At 42.3% G+C, this 24,205-nt stretch overlaps 1 protein-coding gene across 1 annotated transcript in view; it reads left to right on the forward strand.

The window, feature by feature from the left end:
• The first annotated feature begins 18,117 nt into the window (after window positions 1–18,117).
• Window positions 18,118–24,205, forward strand: part of Pah (phenylalanine hydroxylase) — a 59,530-nt gene continuing 53,442 nt past the window's right edge. The window contains exon 1 of the mRNA XM_035451367.1: window positions 18,118–18,177. Within this exon, the coding sequence (XP_035307258.1) occupies window positions 18,118–18,177 (60 nt within the window). The remainder of the gene's footprint in view (window positions 18,178–24,205) is intronic.

Below are 24,205 nucleotides of genomic sequence, written 5' to 3' on the forward strand. Positions count from 1 at the left end.
CCCCACCCCCGCCCTTTTATGGACCATCTTGGAGGCGAGGTGGGGATAGGGGCTGTTGCAAATTTTAGATTGTTTTGGGACTCCTAGAAGGTGCATCCGCTGGCTACCAAGCTCAAATGCCAGCAGCCCCTCGCTTGGGGTTCAGCAAAAGCCAGATTACCCTGGCAGGAGCAGAGGTACCCTACCATCTCAGGAGATGAATTTTGGGGAAAAGACATTCCAGACTTGGAGACACTGCATCAACTCTACCTCTGTAGGGTTCCAGAGCTAGGAGGGGGCTTCAGGGTTTCAGTGCAGCTACTGTGACCTAGTCCTGTGCTGCCTCCCTGGGCTGCGACCCCTGTTGGAGGGCATAATAAATAATTAGAACATTTAAGTCTGTTGGCCACAGCTCATGCTAATGAGGCAGATAAGAACTCACATTAAGCCTAAGTGACAGTTTGCTTATAAGATCAAAAACAAACAAAAACTCCCCAAACCCTGCTTTTTTTGGCCCCACTTGCTCCTTCTGTAATTCCTGTCCCCATACCCTTTACTTAATTCTGATTTCTCTAACAGACCTTTCCTCCTCCAGTCACACACTCAATATTCCCTCCATCCAGAGGGGCCTTCTTGTGAAGACTGCCCAGACGTCTGAAAGTTCACTACTAGCTGCCCTGTCCTAGTCATCGAGTGACGATTTTCTTCATATGGAACACATGCTATTTCACACCTGAGCATAGAACTTGAAAGTCCAGGAGACTTAAGGACTTACTATTTATAAAATTCTGACAGAAGTGCCAGGCACACAGAAGTCACAGATGGGTGTTAAATATACCACCCACATTGAAATGTGTAGCAAGAGGTGACACACTAGTCCTGTGAAGGGCTAGGAAATGCTGTTTAATTCTAGAAGTGACTAAGACTGACACGGCCATCGATCCAATAATAACTGACAAATTTGAGAGAAGGGAGGCAAGTCACATTTGCTGCTTCCTATGAAGTTGCAGATGGACTAGTCGGCATGGAAGGAAAGAAATCCATTAAGACACAGCAGGACTAAGGATGGTTCTCTTCCTCCAGACTCCACCCTTTCCATATACCTGACAGACATTCCAGGTAAAACAGCGGGCTGCACAGGCATCCTCAAGTCACCTAGAGCCTCTCTCCTTTGCTTGTCTTTCCTCCAGAATAACCTGCATGGGTAAATGGCATTATCCTCAGCCTGCACAATGTGGCAGCAATGCTGATGCTCAACTACGGTCCTTGCTAGAGACAAATGATTAGTGCTAAGAACTAGGGTAAACTTTGGGTCTTTGGTGAATCTTGATTAACAAGCAACGAATGAAGCACCACTGTTCCCCACAGCTTTGCTGGAGAAACAGGACATTCATCTGTGACTGGAATAGTTTCTCGTCTGAGATTTGGGGACCGGGCAACCGCCTTGTCTTCCATTGTGGGATATGTGAGTCGCTTGCCACCTGCTGGTTGTTTGTCGAACGGCAACAGGAACTGTGGGTAAGAAATGTGCAAAGGGATTCATACCACTCAGTTCAATTCTATTGATTCTGCTCTACATAATGCAGGTGTGTGTGTGTGTGTGTGTGTGTGTGTGTGTGTGTGTGTGTGTGTGTGTGTGTGTGTGTGTGTATGTGTTTGTCTGGAAGCCAGAGGATGATAGGCCAATACTGAACATGTCCCCCCCTCATTCCAGCGTTGCCTTACTTTTTGACACAGTGTCTCTCACTGAACCAGTAGTTCATCCATTTGGTGAGACTCTGGCCACTGAGCTCCAAGGAGCACCTCTTCCCTTCTTCCCTCACTACACTGACTGAATTTTATTTTATTTTACTTTTGCTAATCTGAACTGTCTGGATATATGAGCTGCAAGAACTTAGTCAACTGAGCAATCTTCCCAAACAGTTGAGATGCCTTAATCATTCGGGTTCTGATGTTTTATCCCATGCCCATCAAACAGGACAGGGAACCTTGTTCTCTCCACAAGCTACGTTTCCTATGCTGAGGCTGGGAACTGCCTCACCTGAGGCATGCCAAGTGCTAAGGCAGTGAAGACTGAACCTTTCTGGTAAGAAATGTTTATCTATCCTAGAAAGTCAGGTTCCCTGGTGGTTTTGAGGGAGGGGAAATGGGTAAATTAATACTGAGATGCTTGTCCTGCTGGGCCCATTGAGTGGTCAGAAACTGGACTCAGAGGGAAAGGCACCATACAAATGTCCTGTCCAGTGCCAGGGAGTAAGATTTCTTGCCTTTACATCCAATCCACTGAGTCCTCCATTGGAGGCTACTTCTTGGCTTTGCTGTCACATCATCCTCGGGGTCCTCCTTACCCACATTCCTGCTCGGTTTCTCTTCAGCCTCAACTACTTTTTTGGCATTTGGTCCCTTTGTCACTCAGTTCAGAAAGCTTGACTGGTTACCCCATAGATTTATGACCACTAACCTTTCCTGGCAACTCCTTTAGAGAAGCCTCCGTCCATGTTCTTCAGTCTCATATCTTTCATTCTGAGCATTCTTCTTTCTCTCGCTATTTATTTTTATTATATTTTATTTTTATTATTTAAAATGAGTTTTAAATTTAAATATATTTTGATCGTATTCTTCCCCTGTCCTAAGTCTTTCCAGATCCTCACCCACTCAACTTTAGGTTCTTTCTCAAAAAAAAACCCAAAACAAAACAGAAAAACAATACAACAAAATCCCCCCAGACAAAGACAGCAAAATAAACCACTCCCTAAAGAAATAAAAACCACCAAACTGTAACCAAATGAAAACATGTACACAAAACCTCTGGAGTCCATTACATGTTGGGCAACTATGCCTGAAAATGAGTCCTGGAGTGGTTGGTGTGCCAAGTGCCACTCTATCGGAGAAAACTGATTTTCTTTTTCCCATCAGGTATAACTGACAGTTTAGTTGTTAACTTTACTCTGGTGGCTAGGTTTTCATTCATTCATTTTTTAAAAATAACAAAATAAAATATAAGGTAAAACTAAGCTATCATTTCAGAATTGCACAAGATGTCAACATAAGAAAAAGGGCCCAAAGAAGGAACGAGAATCAGAGACCCATTTGTTCACTCACTCAGGAAACTGCTAGAAATATTAAACACATAATATCGTTGCAGAGGACCTGATGCAGGACCATGTAGGTCCCATGCTTGCTGCTTTAGTCTCTGTGAACTCTGTGTTCTCCTGGTGTCCTCCATACCCTATGGCCCTTACACTCTTTCTGGCTTCTCTACTGCAGGGTTCCCTGAGCTCTGAGGAGAGGGATTTGTAATCAACCAATAACTGATTTGACTTAAAGACTCACACTAGGAGATGTAATCCATACCTGACTTTGGTATAGATTGCCCTGGGACCTAGGGGAAAGCCACATTTAAAAAGGGGGAGGCTGGAGAGATGTCTCAGAGGTTAAGAGCACTGGCCGTTCTTCCAGAGGTCCCGAGTTCAATTCCCAGCAACCACATGGTGGCTCACTACCATCTGTAATGAGATCTGGTGCCCTCTTCTGGCATGCAGGGATACATGCAGGAGGAACACTGTATGCATAATAAACAAATCTTTAAAAAATGTAGTGGTGAAATCATCTTCTCTTCTTCCCAAGTCACCTATCTAAGATACTTAAAATGTTCTCCTTTCTTTCTGCCCCAGCTCTCTGCCTCCCAAATCTATGCAGATCTTCCCACCTTTACACTTCCAAAACACATAAACACTGTTTTGGACTGCTCTTCCTCCCCCCACCCCCACCCCGTAGCCTACCTCTCCAAATCTAGACAACACCATACATGACTGACCTCCTTGTGTTCACACTCTTGCCTCACCTCTCTGCTCATCACTAAATCTAACAAACTAACTCAGATTCCCCACTCACAGATGCCCTCTCATTATCTATTCCCACCACTATCTCCCTCAACTCCTAACTTACAAAGGACTCCAATCCCTTGCATTGTCTGGGCTTCTATCCCTCCAAACTTCTCTTATGAAAAACTCACCATTCACATTCCTTACCTATCCTTCCTTCAGTCTACCCACATTTATTCCTTTGTCTTAATGTTCCCCAGATCCTCCTGTCCCAAAACTCTCAAAGACCTCCCTATCCATCTCACACACAAGCGGGTCCCCTCCATACTTCTGCCTGCACTTCTTTACATGGATGGCAACTCCTTCCTCTCAGACAGCCATATAAGACAGACCCCTCCATTATCAATCAGTTAGGACAATAGACGACAGCCCAGCAAGCTGCCCTTTCACCCCTTATGACTCACCACACTTCCCTCCAGGCTATATAACCCAGATAACAACATAGCTAACCCTCCTCCAACACAGGGTACCCTCCAAACCTCCCCCATCACCCTCCTCTTCCTGTTCTCTCAACATTCCCCATTCCCCACAAATCTCATCTCTCTTCCCACAGTCCTACTTTTCCTCTGCCCAAATGACTGCTGAATATCCACTGCCTTACCCCCACAACTGACTGCTGTCACCTTGACCATCTGTGGTGGTTTGAATAGGAATGTGTTTGAATGTCTGGCCACACCTCACTATTAGGAGGTATTCCTTGTTGGAGGAAGTGTGTGACTGTGGGGATGGGCTTTAAGGTCTCAGATGCTCAAGCCCAGATACAGTGGCTGACAGTTCTTTTCCTGCCACCTGAGGATAAGGCTATAGAACTCTCAGCACCTTCTCCAGCACCATGGCTGCCTGCATGCTGCCATGCTTCCTACTGTGAAGATAATGAACCAAACCTCTGAAACTGTGAGCCATCCCCAATTAAATGTTTTCCTTTATAAGAGTCGATGTGGTCATGGTGTCTCTTAACAGCAATAGACACTCCAAAGAAGATACCATCCAAGTTCTTCCTTGAAACCAAAACCAAGTTCTCTCCAGGCTTTCCTCACCAACCCTCCCACACTGTTACATATCATTCCTTTCACTGTTTGCCAAGAGCCTCCCCAATCATCCCTAAAATCATTCCTAAAATATCTCAAATTCAGAACCCACCTGAACACCCCAGGAAAGACCATTCTGAAGTAACAAACACCTCTTCAATTGTGTTTTCCCCAATGCAACCAGACCCTGATTTCTGATGACAGATGTTCCCCAGTTAACCTTATATATAGCCAGTCTAAGTTTTCCTGGCTCCTCTCAAGAACTCTCAACAGACTTCAGATGCATGCTCCTGTCCAACCACAGCCTGAGTTCTTCTGCCTATTGCCAATTCCTAAGGGTGGGGTCCCCCCACCCCTGGTATTGGGACTTCTTTTCCATGGCCCCAAAGTCTCAAATGTACGTCCAAGCTAAAACATTTCCCTAAGTCCTTAACTTCACCTCCTCTGTCTCTAGCCTATGTGTTCCAGCAGGTTTCAAAACAGGTGCAGCAACTCCAGCAACTCCAGTACCAGCACCTGCTGTTTCCTTGGAATCTATATTCTAGACAGCTCCAAAGTGGCCAGCCGCAGACAGTCCAGCCTGACACACTCTTCCAACTTGGCCTACACTTCCCTACAGAAGTTAAGAAGCTCCTTAACTTCTCTTCGCCATCTAATAAAGGACCTTTCTGTGAGATCCTAATTCTCCAAGATCCTAATTTTAATGGTTAAATTTATATGTCAACTTGACTGGACCAGAGTGCCCAGATGTCCAGCTAAATGTCTCTAAGAATGTTTCTGGATGACATTAACATTTTAATTATAGAATGAATATGACATTAGTTTCCCTAGGTTGGGACCTCACCTACTTTGATGATGACCTGAATAGAACATAAAAGGAGAATTCTGTTTCTGCCCACTGTTTTCTCACTCGCCATCTCTTGCCTCTTGACTTGGGCTTGGACTAGAACTTGTGCTACAGGAACCTTCCTGGAATAGCACTCCAACATCGATGATAATAGAAGAGAGGAAACGTGTTCATTCACCATAGATCAAAGCAGGATAGATCCTGAAAGGCCTTGGTCCTTGGTCCAGGTTGCATTCTCATTTTATACTCTAAAACCACAAGGTGGGGTGAACAATCAAGTGAGCTTTTACAGAAGTGCACACGGCAGTCAGCCTTTTGTTTTTGAAGGTGTATATTATAGTTGACAGATAGAAGTGTTTGTGGTCAGGTTGCTAAGGGCAACGACCCCCTGTTTCAGCTATTTCTCCAGGTCTTTTTGTTCCAGATAGCAGGTGAATTCATGCTTGGAAATGATCAGTACAAGCAGCACTTTAGGTAAATCACTAAATCAGTATCTAATTTTTTTCTGTTATTCTACTTCACTTGTTTCTGGGTCTCCAGGTTGTAGGAGTTGAGGCTGTGTGTCATTATCCTCAATATATAATGTCTATCAATCTATCTTTCACCTACCTATCTGTCTGTCTCTCTGTTCATCCATATATAATCTATCCATTCATCTATTCATCTGATTTTTAATCTCCTGCTGGTCCTGATTCTCAGGAACACTCAAGACTGATACATTTGCCAATGACTTTATATTGCTCAATGTATCAAATACTTCAAGCATTTGACTGGCACAAGGCATTAGACACTGCTGGCCTGTGATATTTAGTCTTAGTTGTCAACACAACTGTAACTGAGATCAATTAAAAGGCAAGAACTTGGGCACTCCTATGGGGGATTTTTTCTGGATCAGATTTGAAGTGAGAAGAACCTACCCTAAATCTTGGTGCCATTTTCTAGTGGTGGCCTAGATAAAAGGAGATAGAGAAAGCTTTGCCTTCGTTTTCACCAGCAAGTTTACATACTTTAAGCTACACACCTTTGCTGATATTAGAACTCAGATTCCATGGGCTTCCAACAAGGACTCAAGACCAGCAGCTCTCCATGAACCCTCTGTTCTTTCAGTACTGTGCTGGAATTGCTGGGACAGCTCACTTTGTGGATTGAATAGCTACCAGGTTCTTGGTTTCTTTAGTGTGAGATATTCATGGTTGGATTATCTGAACCATACAGTATGAGTCAGTCAAATAAACTCCCCTTTAATCCCTATTCATCCTGTCCATTCTGTTCCTCTAAGGCTGTGATTCTTAAGAAGGATATCTATATAAAGATACACAGCCCCTCATATCTTCTTGAACTCTCTTCCTTGGGACGCCATGATTCTTATCCCCTTGATCACGAGAGAAAAATGAAAGAGTGTGTCTACATTTATTTATGCCTTATTATCAAGAATACTCCTGACAAAAGAAATTCTGGACAAGAATTGAAAAGAAAAAAAAGTAGATAGTGTAGAACAGAAGATTTCTCAAGACTGTAAAATCATCAGCTGACTGACATGATTGGATGCTTCAGGAGCCCCTTTTACACCTGGCGTCCATGAAATGATGCAATCATATCCACTAAACACACATGAAATGTATCTTTGTCTGAACTTAGCATCTGGCTCTCAGAGTCTGTGGCCCCTGGATGTGAGAAATGTAATGGGTGAGAAAAGACTTTCAGTAGCATATTATGTAGTATCTCTACCACACTAATAACCTTCTGAGCATAGATAGTAACAGACTGCAGAGAAGTGTTAGTGAGTAATGGGTTTTGTCATAGTTTTAATATACATACTTTTGTGAATTGTGAGTTTGTGTGATTTATTTTTAAGTTACAATGATACTTAACATCCAGGTTGCTAAATTCTTCAAAAATCTTTCTAGGAAGCCTGGATAAGCTTGCCCTAGCCTGCCATTGATTATGGTACACCAGTAGCAGGAACTCACCTTGTCCATCCAACCTCAGGTCACAGCTTTCTCTCTCGCTCCAGGCACAAGTAGCTTAGGTATACTCCTGAGAAGTGTCACATTTAAATCTAATCTACATATTTACACAGGTGTTTCTTCTATTAGAAACCCCCTTTGCTCCCAGAGCTGTGACTCTGTTACCTTCCTGACTCACTCACTTCACAGCTCAAATTTGCAATGTTCAATACATCTCTTGATTTCACCAGTCTCCCTCAAAACCTTTTTATATTTTTTTTCAGTTTCATGCTCTGATGCTCTGTCTTTATCCTCTCCTTTGTTAAGATTTTTTTATTCATTTTACATAGCAATCATAGTTCCACCTCACTCCACTTCTTCCACTCCCCACTTTGCCTCCCACGCCCCCATCCACTCCTCAGAAAGGGCAAGGCCACACATGGGAGTCAACAAATGCTGGCATATCAAGTTGAGGCAGGACCAAGCTCCTCTCTGCTTCATCAAGGCTGAGCAAGGTATCCCCACATAGGAAATGGGCTCCCAAAAGCAGTTCATGCACCAAGGATAGATTCTGGTTCCACTGCCAGGGGTCCCACTAACAGACCAAACCACACAATTGTCACCACATGAAGAGGGTCTAGCTCAGTTTCATGGAGGCTCCCCAGCTGCCAGTCCAGAGTCCGTGAGCTCCTAGGAGCGCAGGTCAGTTGTCTCTGGGGGTTTACCCATCACAATCTTGATCCCCCTTGCTCATATAATCCCTCCTCCCTCTCTCAAACTGGACTCCCAGAGCTCAGCCCAGTTCTTGGCCGTGGATCTCTGCATCTGCTTCCACCAGTTACTGGATAAAAGTTCTATACTGACAATTAAGTTAGTCACCAACAAAACCTTTCTTATAATGGCTCTCTTTTTAAAACTTTATTTCTTCTTGGTCATACTCAATGCTGAGTTTACTTTGCTTTTCTTGTTTTCCTTTCTAGTTTTTGTGTTTACTGTTCGTGTTCCTACTAGAATGTGAAATCAATGGGAACAGTAACCTTGACAGTCCCGATCACCACTGTCTAGAACAGTGCCTGGTAAATATGTATTCAACAAATATTTACTGAGTACATGAGCGAACAGATGACCATACCCAGTGATCTCACTCTGATGTTGCCGAGACAGGATGCTAATGCGATGGCTCCAGAGGCTGTGCTGCATCCATGCATATCTTCTTTTCATTTAATATACCTTTAATCAAAGGCACTTGATTTACTAATTGATTTCATTATAAGCCAATGTAATGCCTAATTCTGCTAAGAATTCCTGGAATAGCCAGCCCCAAATATTATTCTGATAAAAGGCATGACTTCATGTTTTAATCACATTTAGTGTATGGGGGCATTAGTCAATAATGGCCTTCAAGTTTCTGGATTGTCTATGTGAGGAAGAAGACTTTAACGAAAGATGTGATAGAAATGAAATTCTGTAGAAGGTGGCTGCAGGGTGGAAATTTCCTGAGATTTGAAGTGTTGCATTGAAGTGTATCCTTTAAATTCTGCTAAGGAAAAAGCAGTTCTTCTGATGGTAAACCCAACTTTCATGTTCTTTTCTTGTATCTCATCTTGTTAGGGTTATATGTAGCTGTGAAAAAAGCTTCAAAATAATGGGTTTAAACAAAAGAGCAGTTCTTTATTTTCTTTCTACAAAATGCCAGGCCAGAACACTCCTAGATGTAAACTACCATACCCCCTTTCTCATGACCCCTCTCTTTTTTTCCTTTGAAAAGTAAGGATGGTTGACATTCTTAAATTTATCCTGTAATCCAACATGGTGGCTCCTGCTCCAACAGGATTTCCACATTAGAACCCTCAAGGAGAAACAAAAAAGGAAGTAGAAGGGTATGTTTCCTAAAAAGCACTTCTTTATAGTTATACAGATTTTCCCCTTGGATTTCTTGGGTCACACATTTGATTTGTAGTTACACTTATCTTCAAGGAATTCTGAGAAATGCATCTTTTATTTTACAAAGAATTTTGGCTATAGCCCAAGCTCCAATATTCCATTTATATAGGTAAGAAGGGCACAGCCCCTTTCCCTTCTGGCAGCTGACCCTGAAATTCTTGAGCTGCAGTCTGAAATAAAAATGGGATTGCCCATGCATCCATAAAGTGGGACAGTGGGAAAATAGTAAGCACAAATGGATTGAATTTATTACTGAAAATGTAAGATGATATGGCTTTTGTTGGTTCTCCTCATCAATTTGGAATGTCTTCAGAAAGGATCTAAGCCTACAATGTTCTGAGATGAAGACACTGATGGTAGCAAGAAATTGATAGCAACTACTCAATTTTCTTTTCCAAAAACAGACATGGTTTTTAACCTTGGAAAAAGGCAAGTATTTTCTGGAAAGAAGAGGGAGAAATTAATACCATGGAGTATCTTCAGAGTTGGAGATGCTTTTTATTCTTATTATGCTGACCTGGAAAAGCCCTCTGACTCAAAGAGAAACAGTCATCAGGGCACTTATAAAATACTGCATCTGGGAGATATTTAGAGTTCAGAATTTTTTGTGAGAGAAAAATTTCAAAGACAGTGTCACACTATCACACTGAAAAACTCAGGAAATTCCCACTCCTCAACACCGCTGTGACCAGATATGTCCTAGGCCCTAGAGGAAAACCTAATACTATTATCCTGCTAAGTAGATACAGTCTTAAAACAGCAATGACTTATTGCTCTACCCATAGATTAAAGCATCATTCAATCCAAACCAGAGAAGTTTCTCTTTTCAGTAGATGACAACTAACACTGAACTCTAACTGGTCAGTGTGCAGAGGATATGAGAGCATTGTGTGTTCAGCCCGGGATGTCCATAGCAAACACCTTGCTCCTAGATCACGGATCTTTATGAAAGATGGGGTGGAAAGCCTGTAAAATCAGAGATGCCAGGCCCTATTCTGAAGACGAGCTGGGCAACACATACTTTGCTGATGGGGAAAGGAAAGATATCTCAAATTTGGTTGGAATGGGATAGGAGGGTGAAGAGGGTGACTGTTAGAGGAGTTAGGGATGGTGAATATGTTCAAAATACATAGTAGGAAATTCTCAAAGAATTGTTAAATATTGTTCAAAAAGGGAAACATTTAATGCTGTGTTGCAATTGTGGTGTTTATTTTCTGCCTCAGTGGAACTAGACATGGAAGTGGGTTAGAGATGAAACCTTGGCCTTTATTCTGCCCTATGATTGTTTTAAAACCTTTTATTTTACAATAAGCTAAAACTAAATTGTATTTACAGAAGCAAGGCTATAGCTCAGAGGTAGCATGTGCAATATACTAATTTCAATCCCTAACACCGAATATTACATTTAAATATATGAAAGCGTTGGTGTCATATATCATAATTGAACTCACAATGCATGAAGAATGTTGAGAATTGTCAATATACCTTTAATCAAATTCACTTGACTTACTAATTGATTAGGTTATTAGGTAACTGAATGTCTAGGTTCTAAAAATTCCAATAGTTCTTAGGTCTCCCTTATTATGGAGGAATAATTTAAAAGTTATTAAGTTCTTATGGATGACTGAAGGGCACACATACACACATGCAACATTTGTCTTGGTCCATGGCAATGAGTTGATAAAGGCTATTGTTTTGAATGGTTTACATTCATAAATTGAATGTGTAAGTGGGGAGTTTGCTAAGGTGTAAGGGAAGGTTATGCTATATACTATTCATCTGAGTGTGCAGCACACTCATGGCATTTATGTGCCGTGTCTGCTACTGCTGTTTGTATCTAAGCAAGGTTCCTTTCAGAATTCCTTTGGTGTCCTACCCATCAGTCTGGGGGTGAACCAGGGAAGCAAGCTGCCATGAGGTCTGATGTTCACCCAAGTGTTGTCGTCTCTGAGGGGAACTGACCTGTTAAAGACTGTGGGTTTGTTGCAAACAATGAGAGTGACCTCTTTCTGTGAAAAAAAAAATGACTAAGCAGACCTATGAGATTTATTCAACAGATGCTTGGTCTTTCTTTGAATTGGAACTTTTTTATATGTATCACTGGTGTTATATTCTACCTCCCATTGTGTTAGAATAGGTTTAGGGATAAAGACTTGTACTTTTCTAAACCTCAAACTGAACAGTGGTCTAACACATAGATACAAAATTAATGATTCTCACCTAAATAGTACTTAGAAATAATTCTTTTAAAATACTTTTATTAGGAAACACAGATGATTAAAAACAAATTAGTGCTCAACCCCAGAAGTTGGAAAAGATTAACAAAGCAAACTCAATCAAGAAAATAGTAAGGACAAGTAGGGAACAGTCAATGAAAGAGAGAACAATACAGAGGAGATCGGGGTTACGAAATGCTCACCCTTAATGGGCAAATATCTGGCAAGATGAAAGAAGATATAAATAAAACACAGGCCTGGGGAAGCATGAAAAGTGCTTGCTGTGCAAGAAAGAGGACCAAAGTTTGATCCTCACAACCTGTTCAAAAAGACAGGCACAGAGAAATGGCATGCGTTTGCAATCCCAATACTGGAGAGTTAGAGGCAGGAGGATTCGTAGGGTTTGCTAGCCAACCAAGCCATCCTAACCAGAGGATCAGGATGATGAGAGACCTTTTACCAAAAGACAAGTGGATGTCACCTGAGAAGGAAGACACCTGAGATAATCCTATACACACAGACACACACACACAGACACACAGACACACAGACACACAGACACACAGACACACAGACACACACACACACACACACACACACACACACACACACACACGCATCCCACCCCAATAAAACAACAAATAATGAAATACAGAAAATAGAGGGAAACAGTACAGGTATGGAGAGAGGTCTGGCACAGGGGAAATGTTAGGGGATCCACAGGAATGACCCCAACTAAGAAGCCAGGCAGTGTTGGAGAGGCTGCCATCGATGCCCTTCCCCTATAATGAGATTGATGCCTATCTTGGTTACCATTCCTAGAGCCTTCATCCAGTAGCTGTTCGAAGCAGAAACAGGCACCCATAGCTAAGCACTAAACCATACTACTGGAATTCAATTGTGGAGAGAGAGGAGGGATGAACAAAGAAGCCAAGAAAGCGCTGGAGAGACCTGCAGAAACAGTAGACTTGACCTACTGATAGCATGTCCTAGTCATAAAGCTGGGGAAACAACATTGGACCAAACCAAGCTCTCTGAATGTGGTGCCAGCTAGGAGGCCAGGGCAGTCTATGGGACCTCTAACAATATAGCCAGTGTTTATCCCTAGAGCACAATGGACATTGGGAACCTATTCCCTATGGAGGCATACTATTGCAACCCAGATACAGCAAGGAGAGCCTGGGCACTCCACCAAACAATATGACAGACTTTGAAGGTCCCTGGTGGAGGGCCTCAATGTCCCTGGGGAAGAGTTGAGGGATGGGTTGGGGAGGGGGTTGGTGGGGAACATGGGAAGATGGGAGGACAAGGGAATGGGGGATGGATATGTAAATATGAGTGGTAATTAAAGAATTTAAATAAAAAGTCACTCAAAAAGGAAAAAGATGGGAATAAATATAGACAGATAGGAAAATAATGTTATGAACAGTAATATATATTTAATGGAACGCTTAAGAAACTACATTAATTCCTGGGAAAAATATAAAAAGAGATGAAATAGACTATAGGAATAAGACAATAACATTTAAAGAAATTGAAATGTAACCTCAAACATCCCTGAACACCATCCCCCACCTCCTTATTTCATGTCCTGGGTATATAAGAAGACTGACCAAATTCTCAAGAAACAAATAACTTCTATCTCCTGAAGATGATTACCAAAATTATAAGAACAGAGAAGGTTCTTCAAGATCTTACATAAAGCTTTTATAATTGCTATTTCAAAATGAGATGACATACAAGTAAGAAGGTGAAAGTTATCCTTTTCCTGTAAATATAGGCAGAAAAATCCTACATAAAACATGAACTAATGGGCCAGGGAGATGACTCAGTGGGGGAAAGACTGTTGTCACCAAGCCTGCTGGCTTGAGATTGTGAGGTACAGATGGGGTACACCATATCTGTACTCCACAAGGTGGAATGAAACAATAAACTCTTCAAGTTGTGCACTGGCCTCTGCACATGGACACGCATGAACACACACATGCACAAATAAATAAATATAAGAAAATTAAAATATATGAACTAGACGTGTAATAGTGCATTAAAATTGACAAACCACAAACAGCTGGGTGGTGGTGGTAGTGGCATACACCTTTAATCCCAACACTTGGGAGGCAAAGACAGGTGGATGTCTGTAAGTTCAAGGACAGCTGGTCTACAGAGTGAGTTCCAGGGCAGCCCCCAAAGCTATCTCAAAAATAAAATAAAGTAAGCCATGAACAAAGGTTGCCCTAGAATGAAAGCAATTTAACACCCCCCAAAATTCTGTGGCTATAATCCTACATGCTATCTTATTAATGTTTAGCCAAATTAACAGACCAAATTGAATCGATCACATATGCTCCTTAGTAAATTATAAAAGTCATTTGTCCAGTTCAACACTTTATGATGTAAACCAATGAACTTCACTCTATAGTCAGAAGGATTTTGCAAAGTCAATGAACATTATGACATCAGAACCCTGTATCAAACAGCAGAAATGGTGGCTATACCCAGAGGATATTTTACACCAGAACAGGTAATCAGAGAACTAAGTTCACATCCCAGGGCATGGATAAATATTCAGAGCAGAATCTGAACTCTATAGTACTTCCATATGCTGTGATAAGTCTACAGAGCAATACCACATATCAGGAAAACACACCCTTTCACACACAGGTGCACAACTAACATCAGACATAGAAGGTATGCAGGATGTTCTTTTATTTTGATTTTTCAAGATGAAAGAGAATGAGCAAATCACATAATTAAAGGGACTTGTAGGTTTTGATTACATGCCAGGAATTCATGGATTATGATTAACTCAGTCTTTTGCGCATGAAGTTAAATAGAAAGAAGCCGATAAACTAGCAATGGTTGGGAAATCTTCAACTTTTAAATCAGTGGAGTCAGCTCTAAGATCGCCAAGCACCAAGCTGAACGCCCATCTTTCTGCTTGGTGCTCACTCCTGCACAGCCATTCAAGTGGTCCAGTGGTCTACAGACTATCTATGTGAAAACAACTAGATCTTCGCTCTCTTCTGGATTTTCTTAGCATCCACCACTGCCCTTGTTAGTTACACCACATAATCCATCCAGTCATCTACAATCTTTACTTCAACAGCAATCTCCTGTGACGTCAGTGTTAAGGTGGAAGCTTCACCCCAGCCCTTGGCATCCATATACCCAGAGTCTGGGATGTTATGGTAAAAGCTTTGCTCCAGCCCCTGGCATTCACATATCCAAAGAGTCTGGGATGTTATGGTGGAGATTCCACCCAAGTCCCCCTCCACCATCTCCCTCCAAACCCTGCTATGTCTCAGAAAGCCCACCAAATGATGGTCCCCTCCCCCAGAGATACTCAAGACCACTGCCACAGATATTTAAACTGTCTCCCAGAAACAAAACTTGTGTTTTTTCTGGTCTCTCTTTCTCATATTCTCTCTGGGCAGCTGGAAGGCCATCCTGGAGCATTGTCTCCATTAAATGTGAGTTTTTCTTAATTCGGTTTGATTTGGTCTGATTTAGATTGCTGTACTGGTGGAGCAATCAGGGTGTAGAGACTTTTCAGTCAGGTTTGTGTTGGTCCACAGATAAATGTGATCCATCTTTTGCCCAAGAAAATTTTTTTGTTTGTTTTTGGAGACATGTTTTCATGTAGCTCAGGTTAGGCTTGAACTTGCTTTTGTAGCCAAGGATATTCTTGAATTTCTGATTTTCCTGTTTTTACTTTCTCAGTGCTGAGACTGCAGGCATGTACCACCACACCCAGTTTTCTGAAGTGCTGGGGGTCAAACCTGGGACTTATGGCATGCTAGGCAACTACACTACTAAGCCACATTCCTGCTCACACACTGAGGTTTTCTTTCTTACTTTTCTTTCTTTCTTTCTTTCTTTCTTTCTTTCTTTCTTTCTTTCTTTCTTTCTTTCTTTAATTAAGAAACTGTTAGTAGTCTTTTCCCTGAGAGAATAGACAGTGAAATATACTGTTATTTTTTTCCCAACCGAGACTTGGGGCAATGTAAAAATTGTGAAATGGATTTAGAATTCTATTTTTAACTGGTATGCAGAGAAAAAAGAAGGGCTATCGCCATATTCTCCTAAAAACCATGTGTTTGTTTCAAAAAGGAGACAAAGAATATTTAAGAGCCAACGCTTTGGGCTTGAATCAAACATTATTTGAATTCCAGCTGTGGATTTAAATTTCCTGGGCAGCCATTGCTTTGTCTGTACAGAGGAGAGACATTGTTTGCCAGCTCCATGATAACAAGAAATGAAACCCTACATATGAAGAGCTTGGCTTGGTGTTCAGCACATAGTGCGCATGCAGATAAGGCTGCTACAACTGTAGCCTTTATTTATGACTGGACTTCCATATTTCAGATTCTTCTGATGGCATTGCCCTCTGTGGCACACTAGCAATGATAAGGGACAAAGAGGCATTTCTAAGACAATTCTAAATGGAGTGGCACACCTCATTTTATATCTACAACTCCAGAGCAGTGGTTCTCAACCTTCCTAATGCTGAGACCCTTTAATTCAGTTCCTCATGTTGTGGTGACTCCCAACCATAAAATTAGTTTTGTTGCTACTTCATAACTGTAATTTTGCTATTGTTATCAGTCTTAATATAAATATTTTTGGAGATAGAAGTTTGCTGAGGGGGCTGCGACCCACAGGTTCAGAACCATAGCTCTAGTAGGATGCTGGAGTCAGACAGAGAAGGCGAAAGCCAAGATCAGGAACTTGCAACTTATTAGAGGGGAGATTAGACTGGAATTATTTTTACAATATTGATATTCTTGGAATTCAGGAGAAAGTCTGTTGCACTATGGAAATGCAAAGAATCCTAAACATTAGCCCTAACCCCTCATTTTAAAGACAAAGAAACGGAGGCCTGGTAGAAGCAGCTGCCCATCAAGTGAGGGATTAATCCACTTGTTCTAAATTTCAAACATAAAATGTTGTTTTCCTTTTTGGCAGATATTTGGTTATTAGGTCAAAGAATTGTGGGAGGGGATGGGGTGGACTTCTAGCACCTTCTATTATTGGCCTATTTCCTCACGGCCCATTAACTTTGCCTGGATAAATATTAAGCAGGCTTTGAGTCCTTGATGTCCTGACTTCTCATATCTTTCCAAAACTGACCCTCCAGTGCTTTTAGATTTTGTTTTTCCTGCTAGCAATGATTATCTCACCTCCATTTCTGTCTCTGAAAAAGGGGATTCTGTCACAACATCTCTATGTCCACTTGAAGACCATCCCCCAGTACCCACCAGCTCACTCCTAGCTCATCTTTTTATTTTCTTCTCCCCCGAGGCTTAGTCCTGCCTGAATTTGCTTATTTTGCCTGACTACTAGAATGGTGCATTGCTGGCAGGGAGGTCACTTGTCCCCACTGTAGTCCCAGAGTCTAGGACACCACCAGGAACACAGAACAAATGCTCAATAGCTGTCTGTTGTCACAGTTTTGAGACAGACTTTTAAACATTATCTTCCATTTATCCGGTGTTCCACTGTGTGGCAAGAGCTGTAGTGACTGAAGGTTTAATGCATCACCTCATTATTATTATTGATGTACTTGAAATATCTTAGGGGGCCTTCTGTCCTCTTTGCAGAGTTCCCAGCCATCATGTAACTGGCTAAAACTGGCTGGATTCCAGCCCCAGGGCTCATGCCTTTGCTTGTTAGCTGTTGTGCTCAGTGCCACAGTTGTATCTGTTGTAGTTTTCTAAAGAAAAGAATGCCAAGGAGATTGACTTGTTTGGTGTCAATAAAAGGTGAGTTGAGGGTGGGGAACATGTAAATTAGGATTCTGGCTCTATATCTGTTTTGCCAGAGGATGGGTATCCTTAATTATTATCAGCAGGCTGTCCTTGGTTTCCTCCAGTGCAGAGAATCCATACTCCAGGCACCCCGATGTTTCAGCAATGAAAAACCTGTCTGAGTTCCAGGATATAGGTGGTCTGGGCTCTCTGCCTTCAACTCTTGTCTAAGGCAGTCTGCCAAATGAGTTGCTGTGGCTGCCACACCTTCCAATATGCCTCCCCTTGGGTCAGCCCAGGGCTGGTGACCTAGAGTTGGACATGGGCCACTCTTGCCCATACACTGCTGTGTCAGGGCAACGCCCACTGGAAGAGTGACCTGCAGACTGCAATAGGAGGCACCCTTTGAAACCTCTCCTCTCTTGTCCTCCCTGAAAGTCAGGTTAAAACCATCAGCCTCACGTCCTGAGGGCAAACTTTCAGAGCCTTCTGCCAGAGCTAGAGACCTCACTCACTGGGAGCCAGCATGTCAGCTGTGGTCCTGGAGAACCCAGTGTTGACCAGAAAACTCTCAGACTTTGGGCAGGTGAGTGTGGTGAACCTCCATAGCCAGGAGAAGCTTGGTTCCCCAGATGGGAAAGCAGTCTGGGAAATACTGGTATTTCTAAGGCCATTAAGAAATAAGAATTTATTTGAAGATAATGAAAATGCCCAGGAAGTCAACTGATGAGACTGTCCTTAACAGATAGAGGGACAGCTATCCTTTGAGGATGCAGAGATGTTGGGGAATCTGACTGCCGAAGTGGCTACCACATCTTTGTGTCTTTAGATAACTCATTGGCTTCCTATGCTATCTGCTTTGCCTTCTGAAAGGAAAGGGCTGGTCCTTAATCATCTGGGTTAGCAGTACTACTGTGTCTCTTCAGTGACAGCCATACAATCCTTTCTTCTGAGTATGGAAATAAGAATGTAAGAAACTACCCTTCTTTAACTTTCAGGAGATGATGTAGCATGAAGAGAGTTGGGAACTTACTCAGATGTGACAAAGGGGAAAACAAGCTGAGAGGAAAATAATTGGATTTAGCTCTGAGCCTGAATATGCCTTGGGGATTATGCAGGAGGTGGAAGGAGTCTGTTCTCTTAGGACTTTGCTGTACTCTCCAGGAAGCCCTTGAAGAACATGTTCTTTACTAGGATGTTTGTACTTGCCCCAGGTCTGGAATCACAGTTTGAGCACTGAGATTCAGACCTGGAGGTAATGTACTCATAGGTAGCTGCTGTGTGCAACCCTCAGGAACTGTCTCTGGAGAGCTGAGTAGTTCAGGACAGCAGGAGAGAGTGGATGTCAAAGTCAGAATAACTAAATAGACTGAAGAATTCTGTAGTTGTCAGCATGCTGTGGACCAGGAGAGACACTTTGTGAGCCCTTCCTCTGACAGAACTGATGGTCAAAGGGTACCTAGAGTCAGAGGCTTAGTGTTGAAGAAGGTAGGTATGAGGGACAGGCAGGCTGGTCCATAGATCCTGACTATTCTAGGCTCCTGTGTGGCTGATACAGCCTCTCAGCCATCTGGGGAGCTTACACCAGTGATTGGAGGGTGGGGAACGAGGGGAAGGGCCTTACAGATTTATTTATGAAACACTTAGCTGATTGTGAATCCACAGATTGTCCCTACCAATAACAGGGTTACTAGAGGAGTATCCAAACATGGTCTGGTACAACCTCATCATAAGAAGCACAGCATTTTCCTTTGAAAAATAAGAATAAAACCCCCTCAGATTCTAGGGTTAAGAAAATCAAACAAAGCCTATACATATCTTACTACAGTTTCTAGACCACTTGAAACTGTCAATGAGTATTTGGCCAAAGCTGATTTGTTTGTCCAACACAATGTGTCTTGAAGAGCAAGAAAGACAGACAACAGACAAATACTGTGCCTGGTGTCATTCACTCATGGGAAATCCTCCGCACACACAGTCAAGACACCATGGTTGTCTTCTTTGGGGACTTAATCTATGTGCTGTGAAGGCACTCAGTGGAGTGAGGCAGTTGCTTAGTGTCTGTAAAATTGAGGCTGGATGCTGGAATAGGTTAGTATTTTCATTGTCTTCTATCTCTGTCAGCCTGCAGAAGAACATATTTATGTGTTCTTAAAAGTTGTTATATTTATTTAATTATGCATGTGGGGAGATGAGGTGTGTGCCACAGCATGTATAGAGGTCGGAGGACAATTTGGAAAGGCAGTTCTCTCCTCTCTTGGTATTGAACTCAAGTTGTCAGGCTTGGCAGCAAGTACCTTTTCCTGCTAAGCCATATTCCCAGTCCTGTTTGCATCTCCTTAAAGCTTCTCACCCAGATAAACAGCATGTATATGACACAATTCTAATAAAAGGGAGACTGAAGGAAGGAGCCACCATTTGTTGAGGGCATATAATATGTCAAAGCTTTATCCATATAGCAAGTGCAACCAGTCTGCAGTAGTGACTGTTTAGCAGTTTAGCACTGTCATTCACCCAACAGATTAAGAAGCACCTACTGTGTGCCAGTCACAGCAGTGTTTTTCCTCTGGTAAAACTACTTTAGCTCAGAAAGAAAGCATAGTATAGTTTCTTACAGAGACGAGAGCTGTGAAGAACACTTAAGCAGGGTAGTGGGGTCAATGAGGAGCTCAGAGCCACCAGCAGGGACAGGGCAGCCAGTGTTCAGTCTAATATGGTCCCCACAGCTGAGCACACTGCTTCTCTGTGACATTTCCTCCTCCACATAGAGGTGTGTGACTTGGGACCTTCACATCTTGTTTTCAATAGTTCTTCCGTGTGGATGTACACAGGGGATTTTAACTGCACAGGCAAATGCCTATATCTTCAGTAAGCCCCAGATCACCAGCGTTGGCCCCAGAACATCCTTGACAGAGCATATTGCTTGTAAATGTGAAATGCAATTATTTCCAAAGATAACAGACCGTGTTTGTGTTCACTGCAAAGCTAAAAAGAACAGCCTGTGTTTATCGCTGAATGCATTGCTCAATGATCAAAGTTCCTCACTCTTTGGTTTACTGGTTCTTTTCCTTGCACAGTTTCTTCCTTGACAGTTTTGGAGCTACTGTTGCTTGTAAGCCAATACATATGTCTGTTAGAATCAAATAAGGCATATCTCTTGAGCCAATAAAAATACATGATAAAAGAGATTTGCTCATGGGCCCTGGATTGGCTAGGTGAACAAGGAATTCAGATCCACCAAGGCCCACACCATCTCACAGACTTCTCTGAGCTTCCTGTCATGTAAAGTCCTCCTGATTTAGAAAGAAAGAGCTATTGTGTCAGTTGAGCCTATCACTGGGGAGCAAAGTAATAATGTTGAGATTGCTGAACCCACGTTCAAGCCCAGGTTTTGTTACCTATTAGGTGGATTGCCTAGGACAAGTCACTTGACCCATCTAACTCTGTGTCTTCATTTTAAAAACTGCAGTACCTTCTTCACTGCCCTCATGAAGACTAGTGGCCTGTTCCAGGGACTATGCAAAGAGTGGTAGCTGCTGTCAATGACAACATGTATTGAGCATAAATGTGTTGATTCCCATAAATAAGCAGAAACCCATTCAGGGGCAGACAGGGTACTGTCACTAAAACCAGCAGAGTAGGGCCATGGTATGTTATAAATGTGAATTTGCAGTGTGTGTGTGTGTGTGTGTGTGTGTGTGTGTGTGTGTGTGTGTGTGTTTGAGAGAGAAGGAGAGAGAGAGAGAGAGAGAGAGAAAGAATGCTCATGTGTATGCAGTTGCACAAGTATATGTGAGCCAGAAGGTAACTTGAGAGTCATTTCTTTGGCACCTCTTCCTTATTTAACAGACAGGTGTCTCACCATACAACAGACCTGGAACTCACCATACAGCTAGCTGGGATAGCCAGGGAGCTCCAGGGATCCACCTGGCTCCATTTCTATGGTCTTGGGCTATCTCCACAGCTATCTCATTAGTTGTTTAGCTTCTCTAAGCCAGAATCTTGCCATTAATGAAAGCAGGGACTTGGTGTACAATCAAACCTATTTCATTGATTGTTTTCAAAGTTAAATGAGATTGTTCAAATCAAGTAATGGACATGGAACATTAAAATCTTTTTAGAATAATAAAGTATCTTTCTTTGAAAATATTTATTATTTATTTAATATGTGCATGCATGTGCCTGGAACCAGAGTTACAGATAGTTGCAAGCTACCATGCAGATACTAGGAATTGAATTTAGGTCCTTTCTAAGAGCAATTGGTGCTCTTAAACACGGAACTATCTCTGCAGCCAATAGGGACATATAACAGGTCAATCCTCTAATTTTCTTGAAGGGTCTTATAACCCAACTTGCTGACAAATTGGTACTTCCAGTTTCATATAAGATTCTGGGAAAAATCTGAACTTTCTGAAATTACAGATTTTTGTCCTGAGATTCTCCCAGGCTCTCAATCTGAGTCCCTGACAAGAATCTCCCATCACTACCTTCTGCCCCTGAGATGATGGAATTTCCATACCATTAACTTAATTAACTGCTTACAAGAGACTAATTGTTCTTCATATTTTCTTCTACATTTTAGGGGCATGCTGTATATTGGGGATGTGCATAAAGAGTGTTGTGAAGTATCTTAAAACTTAAAAAAATGTCTCAGCAAACTCTAAAATGCTCACACTCATTCCAGTTTCTTTTGTTCCTTCATTGAAGGTACCTACTGTCTGATAATAATATTTTCATCATTTTACATACAATGCCAATATTCTATTTAAACTTATAGTTTCTGTTTTCACCATTCAGATAGTATTTGGGCAGAGCTTATTCTTACTATTATTTTATAGTCGAGGAAATGACTGCTCAAAGTTGTTTTGGTGGTAAATGTACAAGAGAGGGTAACATTCAGGCCTTTGGACCCACAGCCTCTGAATGTCTATTTTTAAATGAACAAGAGAGGATAACACTCAGGCCTTTGGACCCACAGCCTCTGAATATCCATTTTTTTGTAATTTTTTAAATTAGTTCAAATTAGGAACAAGGTTGCTTCACATGTCAATCCCTCCTCCCTCTCTCTCCCCCCTACCCTCCCCACAACCTCCCTCCTGCCCCCACCCCACCCACCCTCCACTCCCCAGGCTGGGTAGGGATATTGACAGGGGCTCCCCAAAGCCCACCACATCATCCTGGGCCGGGCCTATCCCCCCGCACCCCCGTGTGTCCAGGATGAGACGTTGGATGGGCTCTCAAAGTCCCTTCATACACCAGGGAAAAATACTCATCCACTACCAGGGGCCCCCTAGAGTGCAGAGGCCTCCTCATTGACATCCATGTTCAGGGGTCTGGATCAGTCCCATGCTGGCCTCCCTCTATGCAACTAGGTTCCAGAGTTCAGTTCAGTGTATATTTGTGGGTGTCTGCCTCGGCTTCCATCAGCCACTGGTTGAGGGCTCTATGATGGCATAAAAAGCAGTCATCAGTATCATCACAGGGGAAGGGCATTTAGGCTATCTTTCCACCACTGCCTACATTGTCAGTTCGTCTCATCCTTGCAGATCTTTGGAATCCCCCTAGTGCCAGATCTCTCCTCAGACCTATAATGGCTCCCTCTGATATGGTATCTCTCATCCTGCTCTCCTCTATTCTTCCTCCAACTCAGCATTTCTGCTACTCTGTTTCCTCCTCTCCCCTCTTTTCCTCTCATTCTGGCAGCTCCCTATCCCCTACCCTCATGCTCCCAATTAGCTCAGGAGATCCTGCCTCTTCCCATTCTCCGGGGTCCATGCATTTTTCCCTTAGAGTCCTTCTTGATTCCTAGTTTCTTTGGTGAAGAGGATTGTAGGGTGGTAATCCTTTGTTCTATTTCTAAAATTCATATATTAGTGAGTACATACCATGTTTGTCTTTTTAGAACTGGGTTACCTCACTCAGGATGGTTTCTTCTAGTTCCATCCATTTGCCTGAGAATTTCAAGATTCCATTGCTTTTTTCTGCTGAGTAGTACTCCACTGTATAAATGTACTACATTTTCTCTATCCATTCTTCAGTGAGGGGCATCTAGGTTGCTTCCAGGTCCTGGCTATTACAAACAATGCTGCTATGAACATGGTTGAACATATGTCCTTGTTGTATGAACATGCAGTATTTGGGTATATGCCCAAGAGAGGAATTGCTGGATCTTGAGGTGGACTGATTTCCATTTTTCTGAGCAACTTCCATATTGATTTCCAAGGTGGTCTTACAGGTTTGCACTCCCACCAGCAATGGAGGAGAGTTCCTTTTTCTCTACATCCTCTCCAGCATAGATTGTCATTGGTAGTTTTAATTTTAGCCATTCTGGCTTGTATAAGATCTTATCACAGAGTTGTTTTGAGTTGCATTTCTCTGATGTCCAAGGATTTTGAGCACTTTCTTTAAGTGTCTTTCAGCCATCTCAGATTCCTCTGTTGAGAATTCTCTATTTAGTTTTGCACCCCACTTTTTAATTACATTGTTTGGTGCTTTGATGTGTAGCTTCTTGAGTTCATTGTATATTTTGGAAATCAGCCCTCTGTTGGATGTAGGGTTGGTGAAGATCTTTTCTCATTCTGTGGGCTGTCATTTTGTCTTACTGACTGTATCCT

This window comes from Cricetulus griseus (assembly GCF_003668045.3).
Source record: "Cricetulus griseus strain 17A/GY chromosome 1 unlocalized genomic scaffold, alternate assembly CriGri-PICRH-1.0 chr1_0, whole genome shotgun sequence".
Lineage (NCBI taxonomy): Eukaryota > Metazoa > Chordata > Mammalia > Rodentia > Cricetidae > Cricetulus > Cricetulus griseus.